Below are 11,652 nucleotides of genomic sequence, written 5' to 3' on the forward strand. Positions count from 1 at the left end.
TTTTTTTTCTTATATAATAGTTGTATCAGTTGCTCGAGCTGGTACCATTTCTTTCTTTTGAAGAAGATGCGGAGCCCGCTAGTGTGCATGTGCCATTGTCTCAAGATCAAAGTTCAATGCCTTCAACACAATTTGATAAAGTCTTGCTTAAGAAAATTGTTAACGTAGGTTTTGTGTCTTTGAATTCCATTAGTTTTTTATTTGCTTATTTTTGCTTAAGAGACTTTTTTATTTTTATCGTTTTTGATTCAGAGATTATCGGAAAAGTTCAAAAAGGATATGCAGGCAGAAAGTACTAGAATACATCAAAAAATAGCTTTATCAGGAAAAAAAAAGATTCAAAATGACATCAAGGTAATATCCTTAATTTATGTGCTTGTAACTCTAAGTTAAGGACATTATGTCCTTAATTTTTTAACTTGTAACTCTAAGTTCAGGACTACATGTCCTTAACTTTTTAACTTGTAACTATAAGTTCAGGACTACATGTCCTTATTTTTTGAACTTGGAACTCTAAGTTCAGGACTACCTGTCCTTAATTTCTGTGCTTGTAACTCTAAGTTAAGGAACACTTGTCCTTAATTACTGTGCTTGTACCTCTATGTTAAGGACCAAGTGTCCGTAACTTATAAGCAGCTAACATTCTGATTCTTATTTTAAATACTATCTCACAGGCTTTAAAGAAAAACCTAGGATCAAAGATTGATACTTTATTGAAGTTTCTTGACAAACCTCATGAAAGGACCATAGAGAGAGAACCTAGTATTCCAATTAGCAAAGATGCAGTTGATGATCAATGTGATGATATAGATGTGCATGTAGAAGATCATTATGAAAGCGATTATAGAGATGCGCATCTAGAAGATGAAACTGATATTGGCATCGAAATTGGGAAAGGTTAGATACAGTTTTTGAATTTGTTGTCATTGAAATTTATATTCAATAGCGTAATACATATAAACTTTTTTGTGATTATAATGTGTGTAGAATCTTTTGATGGAGTGAAAGTTCAAGATGGAGTGGATTGTCAAGACCAGGAAAATCCAAAAGAGACAAGTGTAACAGAAATAATTTGTAAATCTGGAGTGCAATCTCAGGATTTAGAAAATCCATTGGGAACAAGTATAAGTGAGATTGTATGCAAATGTGTTGAAGGAATATATGATCTATCTATACCTCTCTCACTTAAAGAGAAATAATGGAAATCAAAATGATGCCAATCAAGATTAGATGGAATTTTTATGATATGTTGAATGCTAGTTTTAGTAAACTATTAGTAACAAGTGTTAATTATAAATGTTATAGAATCTTTTGAAGCTGCAAGGAAAGAAGATGGAGTGGACTATCAAGATGATAAAATTTCAAAAGAGAAAAGTGGAGGACAATCTCAAGACATAGAAAATACTCAAGGAACAAGCATATTATTTGCAAATGTATAGAAGGAACATATGATATCTCTACACCTCTCTCTCTTACAGACAATATTGGAAGCCAAAAAAATGCTAGTCAAGATAATAATTTAACTGGCATGATATTGACAGTTGCAAAAGGTTAGACGGAGTTGTTTTCATCTTATACATGTTTGTTTTAATCAAAGATTAGTAACAAGTACTAATTGTATTAGCTTTTGTAAATATTTTACAGAATCTTGTGAACTTGCAATCGAAGAACATGGAGAACAGTTGCAAGATAAAGAAAATGCAATCAATATGTCAGTTCCATTGTCTGTTAGAGAAATACAAGAAGGCAGTGTGGCCAACACAAGTATTGATTGTGTCCTTAATATTGTATTCATAATTCAAATTGTCAGGACATTTCAAAAATTATATCCTTAGTTTTTGTCTCTTCATTTGACAATTTATCCTAGAATTGACGACTTGCAGCAAACTAATGTATATGTAGTGTTGCTTGCAGAGAAAAACAAAGATGAAGTCGTTAACCAATATACTAGAAAAAGGAAGAGAGATAGTATTGGTTTTGATGGTCTATCATTTGCTATTCTTACTCCTATTCCTCCGACTACACAAATAAGCATTGATGAGGGTTTGTCTATGGAGGTTGAAGGAAATGTTGAAGAAGAGCTTGGTCAAGGGAAAAGGAATAAGAAGCTTAGTTGGCAATTGAAATCTCCTTTTGAACAGAAAAGAAAAAGAGGAACATCGATGGCGCACAATGAAAATACTCCCGAGTATACGGGCTGGATAAAATCAAAATATACTCGTACATGTATTTTTCATTATGTCAAAGATGATGAAAACTTATTGAAGAAATTCATTGGGTGGTTGGGCAAGGAGAAAAGGAAAGGTCGCAAAAAAGTGTAAGTCCCTAAATGTATTCATTATTTCTTAATTGCTTACATTTTGTGTCTTGAACTTGTAATTTTAAATTCGGGACTAAGTGTATTGAGCTTCCAACTCTAACTTCATAACTAAATATCCTAAATTTTTGAGCTTGTAACTCTAAGTTAAGGATTAAGTATCCTTAACTTTTGAGATTGTAAGTCTAAGTTCAGGACTAAGTGTCCTTAACTTTTGAATTTGTAACTGTAAGTTAAGGACTACCTGTCCTTAATTTTTGAATTTGCAACTCTAACTTCAGGACCAAGTGTCCTTAATTTTTGAACTTTCACTCTAAGTTCAGGACCAATTGTCCTTAACTTATGAGCTTGTTACTCTAAGTTCATGACTAATTGTCCTTTAATTTATGAGCTTGTAAGTCTAAGTTCAAGACCAAGTGTCCTTAACTTTTGAATTTGTAACTGTAAGTTAAGGACTACCTGTCCTTAATTTTTGAATTTGCAACTCTAACTTCAGGACCAAGTGTCCTTAATTTTTGAACTTCCACTCTAAGTTCAGGACCAATTGTCCTTAACTTATGAGTTTGTTACTCTAAGTTCAGGACTTTAATTTATGAGCTTGTAAGTCTAAGTTCAGGACCAAGTATCCTTAACTTTTGAACTTGTAACTGTAAGTTAAGGACTACCTGTCCTTAATTTTTGAATTTGCAACTCGAACTTCAGGACCAAGTGTCCTAAACTTATGACCTTGTTACTGTAAGTTCAGACCAAGTGTACTTAATTAGGAATTGAGGACTAACTTATAAACTTTCTAACTTTGATATTTTCAAAATTTTCAGGGGACAAACTGATATATATGCTGAGGATAATGGTGTGAGAAAGAATCTATATAAATTGTACCATAAAAAAATCAGTAGCAAAATGTTCTTCCTTGAGCTTTCAGATAGTAGCTTTGTACTTGATGATAAGGTTGATAATTCACAAGGCATTTATTTTCTTTCTTCTTAATTTATTGTTATTTAATTATTTATGATTGATGGATTTTTTTTCTTTTTTGCCTTTTTATGATGCATATTGACATTGGCCTGTATTATTTGAGAAAGAAGGAATGTTACCACCCTTGCGCCCATCTTTTTCGTTACACAACTACAGATATACTTTTTGATAACTATATGCTACTTGTGTATAAAGATTTCAATGTAGATGCTTCAGATGAGTTTTGGTGTGGTGATAATCAATTGGTTCTCACACCATATGTGTGGGGTGACAATCGTAGATGTGGAATTACTTGGACAGAGGTTGACAAAAAATAAATTCCATGTCGGCTTCCTTCAGAAGATAATGATGTTGTGATACATTTTCTTTTGGGGGTATTGGACTTGAATGAGAGAAAGATTGATGTATACGATTCTATATATAGTGAGCCATATGAGCAAGGAATGAAACACATTGAAATGTATGCACGCATGATCCCCCACTTGCTAAAGTTCTCACAGTTTGAGAAAAATCACAAGTCTTTTGAAAATGCATTCAACAAATTTGATATTCAGTGGCAAAGATCACCACACCAAACTGGATCGTACGTGTTGTCATTTGCTATATAATTTATATGTACTTTAGATTTATTTTATTTAAAATATTGTTTAATTGACTCCATATCTTACATTTTTCTTAGGACTGATTGTGGTGCATTCCTAATCAAGTATGTGGAGTTGTTGAAGATGGGAAAGGATGTGGAGAAATTCCAACCTGAGGACATATAAAACTTCAGAAAAGAACTTGCAGCAAATCTTTGGGCACATGGAGAGTGAAAAAGAAATTCTGGTTATGATACACCACCAGAAAATGTCGGCGACGACTATGATAGTGAAAATGAAACTTCTTGCCCAAAGGAGTTGCAGTATAGTTGTAAAGAAAGTCAGCTGTAGTGGAATTGGTATAAAATTGTTGTAAAGAATCCATATGAATTCTGAAATATCCTGTAAATTGTTCACAAGGCACTTTATTTTGTTTGCATAGCATAATGTTTTAGTCACAGTTATGCCAAATTACAGTTTCAGCAGTAATATGAAGGCATCATGTTATCAATTTCTTTCTTTCTTTCTTTCACAGTTTTAAATGTCCTAAACTTCTGAAAATATAGACAATAAACTGAGTGTAACAACCCGACCAGTCATTTTGAATATTATAACCCCGTTCTTTATTTACTGCTCAATTTATGTCTTGCAATTGATTTATGACTTATCGGGTTAGTTGGTTCAGGTCCGGAAGAAACTCGAAGTGAAATGAGATACTTAGTCTCATAATTAAAAATTTTAAGTTAGAAAAGTGGACCGAATATGGATCTATGTGTAAACGACCTCAGATTTGAATTTTTAATATTACAATAGCTCCGTATGGTAATTTTGGACTTAGGAGCGTGTCCGAAATATTATTTGGAAGTCCGTAGAGGAATTAGGCTTGAAATGCCGAAAGTTTAATTTTTGAGAAGTTTGACCGGGGGGTTGTCTTTTTGATATCGGAGTCAGAATCCGATTCTGAAAATTGGAATACCTCTGTTACGTTATTTATGACTTGTGTGCAAAATTTGAGGTTAATCGGACGTGATTTGATAGGTTCCGGAGTCATTTGTAGAAATTAGAAATTTTAAAGTTCATTAGGCTTGAATTGGGGTGTAATTCATGGTTTTAGCGTTGTTTGAGGCGATTTGAGGATTCGACTAAGTCCGTATGATATTATAGGACTTGTTGTTATATTTGGTCTAGCTCCCGAGGGGCTCGGGTGAGTTTCGGATGGTTAACGGGTTGGATTTTGGACTTGGAACTCGGCTGGAATTTTTCTGATGCTCCATCTGGTTTCCTTCATCGCGTTCGCGAGTGGAGTCTCGCGTTCGCGAAGAGGAACTGAGAGGCTGACAATATTTGCTCTTCGCGTTCGTGAAGAGGAGCACGCGTTCACGAAGGGTGGACTGGGTGTGCATCACGAACGCGAGAGGTGTTATGCGTTCGTGAAGAAGAGAGGAAGCAGCTGAGGCCCCCAGGCAATTGGTCTACGCGTTCGCGTAGTGAGGGGGAGCGAAGCATCGCGTTTGCGATGGGTTGAACGCATTCGCGTAGAAGGCATTGAGGCAGAAGCACTTTATGCTTCACGAACGCGAGGGTGATGTCGCATTCGCGAAGGAGGAATTTGTACGGGAGATATTTTGTGCTTCGCGAACGCGAGGCACGGACCGCGTTCGCGAAGAAGAAAAGCCTGGGCAGTGAGTTTAAGTTCTGAAAATCAATTTTTGACGATTTGGAGCTCGGATTTGAGGCGATTTTGGGTGATTTTCAGAGGAAACAACGAGATAAGTGATTCTAACTCGGTTTTGGTTAAATTACACGAATCTATTATTGTTTTTATCAACAAATTAGTGTTTTGGGTTGAAAATAGTAGAAAAATTCATAGACTTTAATTGAGGATTTGAAGGCCGAGTTGTGGTCAGATTTGAGTAATTTTGGTATGGTTGGACTCGTGGTTGGATGGGAGTTCAGACTTTGTGAGTTTTATCAGATTCCGAGACGTGGGCCCCACGGGTGATTTTTGGGGCGTAATTTCGGTTTTTTTGAAAATATTAGTATTTTGATATGGAATTTATTCCTATAATTTTTGTGAGCTGAATCAAATTAATTGTGAATAGATTCGGAGCATTTGGAGACCGAGTCCATAGACGATGGCATCCCGGAGTAGGATTTTTATGTTGTTAAGGTAAGTAACAGTTTTAAATCTGGCTTTGAGGGTATAAACCCGGAGATTTGACATCAGGTGATTATTTGGAAGTGATACAAATGCTAGGTGACGAGCGTGTGGGTATGGAATGCGAGGGATTGAGACTTGGTCCGTCCCGTGAGGCTATGAGGCCTAATAGCTATTATCTATGGTTATGTGTTTAATTGTTGTTGAACTTGTTTGCCTTCATGATAGATATCATGCTTAGGCTTTATTCATGCTCACATTATTTGTATTCAGTCATAGAAATTATTGTACCTATTTACCTCAGTCTCTATTATTTGTTAATATGCGCCGATACTTTATGTGGGCTGTGTTCCCTTATTTGTTGGTGATGATGATGAGGCTAGTGAGGTACATGATTGAGTGAGGCCGAGGGCCTGGTTGTGAGGATATTAATACCATAGAGCGTGAGTTGTATGCGTAGCACGTGAGTTGACCATGCAGGTCCAGGTATTTATACCATAGCGCGTGAGTTGTCCGCGTAGCACGTGAGTTGTCCGTGCTTAGCGCTTGGGCTTTGGGAGCCCCTCCGGAGTCTGTACACACCCCCAGTGAGCGCAGAGTGTTGAGTGTTTTGAGTATTGAGTGCTGAGTGCGAGTGATGAGTGATGGAGTGACACTGTTGTGAGGTTGAATTTATTTGTGTTGTTGCTGCATTTATTTGTTAAACTTCTTTGTGGCATTTACTGACTTATGGAATTTACCTGTTTATTTTTAAATTGTGAAAAGAAATAATTGGACTGTTTTACTTAGCTCATCACTATTGCTCAGTTCCTTAGTTATTTCTGTTACTTGCTGAGGTGGTTGTACTCATGCTACACCCTGCACTTTATGTGCAGATTCAGGTGAGTTAAAGCGCGGCGATCATTGAGTTTAGGCTGGCTATCTGTGGAGATTGCAAGGTAGCTGCTAGCGTCCGCAGGACCTTGTTACTCCTTTTATCATTTCTTCTTTTGGATTGTATTGACAGTTAGACAGTTTCATTTCTTAGTTCATAGATTTAGTCGCTCATGACTTACTGACACCCCGATGTTTGGGGCTCGTTTTCGTATTTCTAAAATTATATTTAGAGTTGATTTAGTTTATGAGAAATTCAAATGTTGAAATGTTTTATTAAATTCTTATAATCGGTTTAGTAGTAATATTTTGGGAAAATAGGCTTGCCTTGTAACACGATAGGCGCCATCACGACCATGGCTAGATTTTGGGTCGTGACAAGTTGGTATCATAGCCTAGTATCATAGGTCTCACGAGTCATGAGCGGGTTTAGTAGAGTCTTGCGAATCGGTACGGAGACGTCTGTACTTATCTTCGAGAGGGTGCAGAACCCTTAGGAAAATTTCACATTCTTGGATTCTTATCGTGCGTTCTGTGTATTCTAGTAACTAAACATTTGTATTTCATTCTCTCACATATGGTGAGGACTCGTGCTACCGGTCAAGAGGGTCAGCCACCAGTTCGGGTCGTGAGAGGCCGAGGCCGCGGTAGAGGCCGTGGTAGGGGCAGAGGTGCAGCTCGTACAACAGCTGGGGCAGTACCTGCAGATCTACCGGTTGTCCTAGATCAGGACCAGGTTCCAGTTGTTGATGCGCCAGCTCAGGCACCACCTGTGCCTATTGTGATTCCAGGCCTTCAGGAGGCCCTAGCTCAGATTCTGACAACGTGTACCGGCCTTGCTCAGGCGATTTCTATTTCGACGGCCGCAGCCACTTCTCAGGCTGGGGGAGGCACTCAGACTCCCGTCGCTCGCACACTCGAGCAGGTTGTTCAGGGACTTCAGACACCGGAGGCACTACCAGCCCAGCCGGTTGCAGCTGCACAGGATTATGTGGTTCCTGCTATGCCTGAGGATGATCAGCGTAGGTTGGAGAGGCTTGGGAGACTCCAGCTGCCACCTTTCAGTGGCACAAAGAGAGAGGACGCTCAGGATTTCTTGGACAGGTGTCAGAGGATACTCCATACTACTAGTATTTTGGATACTTGTGGGGTCTCATTCACTACCTTTCAGTTTTCTAGGGCTGCACTCAGATGATGGGAGACTTACGAGAGGCGTAGGCCTGTTGGCGCAGCACCCCTTACTTGGCAGCAGTTTTCCGTTCTTTTTCTAGAGAAGTTTGTACCTGAGTCCCGCAGAGAGGAGCTGCGCAGGCAGTTTGAGCAGCTTCGCCAGGGTGAGATGTCTGTTACACAGTATGAGATGCGGTTCTCCGAGTTAGCTCGTCATGCTGTTTGGTTGGTTCCCATAGATCGAGAGAGAATCGGGAGGTTTATAGATGGCCTCGGTTTTCAGCTTCGATTGCTTATGACCAGGGATAGAGTATCTGGGGTTACCTTTGATGAGGTTGTCAACATTGCTCGACAGATTGAGATAGTTCGAGGTCAGGAGAGGACTGAGAGGGAGGCTAAGAGGCCTCGTGGTCAGGGTGGTTCCAGTGGTGTTCCTCAGGGAGGTCAGTTTCAGCAGAGTCAGTCGTCATTCAGTGCATTTCCAGCACAAGTTTCTCATTATGCCCCGCCCGCCCAGGTATCATCGGGTAATTCATTTGGGCATCAGAAGCAGCAGTTTCGTCAGAGGATGGGTTGTTTCGAGTATGGGGATTTTGGTCACATTGCGATATATTGCCCTAGGATGTTGGGTGGGACTCCGCAGCAGAGTACTCTGCCAACGGCACTAATACCAGTTCCTCCACCACCCGCCCAGCCAGCTAGGGGTAGAGTTCAGCCAGCTAGGGGCAGAGCCTAATCATCTATGGGTCGCCCGAGAGGGGGAGGCGGATCAGGGGGTGGTCAGGCCTGTTTCTATGCCCTCCCAGCCAGGCCAGATGTTATTGCTTCAGATGCTGTGATTTCAGGTATGTTCTTCTGTTAGACTCGTTCGAGGACGAACGTTTGTTTAAGAGGGGGATAATGTAATGACCCGGCCAGTCGTTTTGAATATTATAACCTCGTTCCCCATTTACTACTCAATTTATGTCTTGCAATTGATTTATGACTTATCGGGTTAGTTGGTTCGGGTCCGGAAGAAACTCGAAGTGAAATGAGACACTTAGTCTCATAATTAAAAAATTTAAGTTAGAAAAGTAGATCGGATATGGATCTATGTGTAAACGACCTCGAATTTGAATTTTTAAGATTTCAATAGCTCTGTATGGTGATTTTGGGCTTAGGAGCGTGTCCGGAATATTATTTGGAAGTCTGTAGAGGAATTATGCTTGAAATGCCGAAAGTTTAATTTTTGAGAAGTTTGACCGGGGGTTGACTTTTTGATATCAGAGTCGGAATCCGATTCTGAAAATTGGAATACCTCTGTTATGTCATTTATGACTTGTGTGCAAAATTTGAGGTCAATCGGACGTGATTCGATAGGTTCCGGAGTCGTTTGTAGAAATTAGAAATTTCAAAGTTCATTAGGCTTGAATTAGGGTATAATTCATGGTTTTAGCGTTGTTTGAGGTAATTTGAGGAGTCGACTAAGTCTGTATGATGTTATAGGTTGTGTTGGTACATTTGGTCTAGGTCCCGAGGGGCTCGGGTGAGTTTCGGATGGTTAACGGGTTGGATTTTGGACATGGAACTCTACTGGAATTTTTTTGATGCTCCATCTGGTTTCCTTCACCGCGTTCACGAGTGGAGTCTCGCGTTCGCGAAGAGGAACTGAGACGCGTTTTCAAAGGGTGGACTGGGTGTGCATCGCGCATGCGAGAGGTGTTACGCGTTCGCGAAGAAGAGAGAAAGTAGCTGAGGACCCCAGGCAATTAGTCTACGCGTTCGCGTATGGGATGTCGTGTTCGCGTAGTGAGGGGGAGCGACGCATCGCGTTCTCGATGGGTTGAACGCGTTCGCATAGAAGGCAGAGGCACTTTGTGCTTTGCGAACATGAGGGTGATGTCGCGTTCGCGAAGGAGGAATTTGAACGGGAGATATTTTGTGCTTCGCGAACGCGAGGCACAGACCGCGTCCGTGAAGAAGAAAAGCCTGGGCAGTGAGTTTAAGCCATTTTCTATTTTTGACGATTTGGAGCTCGAATTTGAGGCGATTTTGGGTGATTTTCAGAGAAAACAACGAGATAAGTGATTCTAACTCGGTTTTGGTTAAATTACTATTATTGTTTTTATCAACAAATTAGTGTTTTGGGTTGAAAATAGTAGAAAAATTCATAGCCTTTAATTGAGGATTTGAAGGCCGAGTTGTGGTCGGATTTGAGTATTTTTGGTATGGTTGGACTCGTGATTGGATGGGGGTTCAGATTTTATGAGTTTTATCGGATTCCGAGATATGGACCCCACGTGTGATTTTTAGGGCGTAATTTCGGATTTTTAGAAAATATTTGTATTTTGATATGGAATTAATTCCTATAATTTTTGTGAGCTGAATCAAATTAATTGTGAATAGATTCGGAGCATTTGGAAACCTAGTCCATAGACGAGTGCATCCCGGAGTAGGATTTTTATGCTGTTAAGGTAAGTAACAGTTTTTACTCTGGCTTTGAGGGTATAAACCCAGAGATTTGACATCACGTGATTGTTTGGAAGTGATACCCACGCTAGGTGACGAGCGTATGGGTATGCATGCGAGGGATTGAGACTTGGTCCGTCCCGTGAGGCTGTGAGGCCTAATGGCTATTATCTATGGTTATGTGTTTAATTGTTGTTGAACTTGTTTGCCTTCATGATAGATATCATGCTTAGGCTTTATTCATGCTCACATTATTTGTACTCAGTCATAGAAATTATTGTGCATGTTTACCTCAGTCTCAATTATTTGTTAATATGCGGTGATACTTGATGTGGGTTGTGTTCCCTTATTTGTTGGTGATGATGAGGCTAGTGAGGTACATGATTGAGTGAGGCCGAGGGCCTGGTTGACCATGCGGGTCCAGGTATTGACACAATAGCGTGTGAGTTGTCCGCATAGCACGTGAGTTGACCGTGCGGATCCAGGTATTGATATAATGGCACGTGAGTTGTCCGTGCTTAGTGCTTAGGATTTGGGAGCCCCTCAGGAGTCTGTACACACCCCCAGTGAGCGCAGAGTATTGAGTGTTTTGAGTATTGAGTATTGAGTGCTGAGTACGAGTGATGAGTGATGGAGTGACACTACTGTGAGGTTGAATTTATTTGTGTTGTTGCTGCATTTATTTGTTAAACTTCTTTGTGGCATTTACTGAGTTATGGAATTTACCTGTTTATTTTTAAATTGTGAAAATAAATAATTGGACTATTTTACTTAGCTCGTCACTATTGCTCAGTTCCTTAGTTATTTCTGTTACTTGCTGAGGGGGTTGTACTCATGCTACACCCTGCACTTTATGTGCAGATTCAAGTGAGTTAGAGCGCGGCGATCGTTGAGTTCAGACCGGCTATCTGTGGAGATTGCAAGGTAGCTGCTAGCTTCCGCAGGACCTTGTTACTCATTTTATCATTTCTTCATTTGGATTGTATTGACAGTTAGACAGTTTCATTTCTTAGTTCATAGATTTAGACGCTCATGACTATCACGCCCCGACCTGGGAGCGAGACTGGCACCCGGTGCCTCAACTAACCTGGTGTACCAAATTGCGACTAAGGGATTCTGAACATATAATG

At 39.9% G+C, this 11,652-nt stretch overlaps 1 protein-coding gene across 1 annotated transcript; it reads left to right on the forward strand.

The window, feature by feature from the left end:
* Positions 1–8,243: 8,243 nt before the first annotated feature.
* Positions 8,244–8,810, forward strand: LOC138905297 (uncharacterized). The gene has a single exon (XM_070193805.1). The coding sequence runs from the start codon at positions 8,244–8,246 to the stop codon at positions 8,808–8,810; it is 567 nt and encodes a 188-aa protein (XP_070049906.1).
* Positions 8,811–11,652: the final 2,842 nt, after the last annotated feature.

Source organism: Nicotiana tomentosiformis, chromosome 2 (genome assembly GCF_000390325.3).
Source record: "Nicotiana tomentosiformis chromosome 2, ASM39032v3, whole genome shotgun sequence".
NCBI lineage: Eukaryota > Viridiplantae > Streptophyta > Magnoliopsida > Solanales > Solanaceae > Nicotiana > Nicotiana tomentosiformis.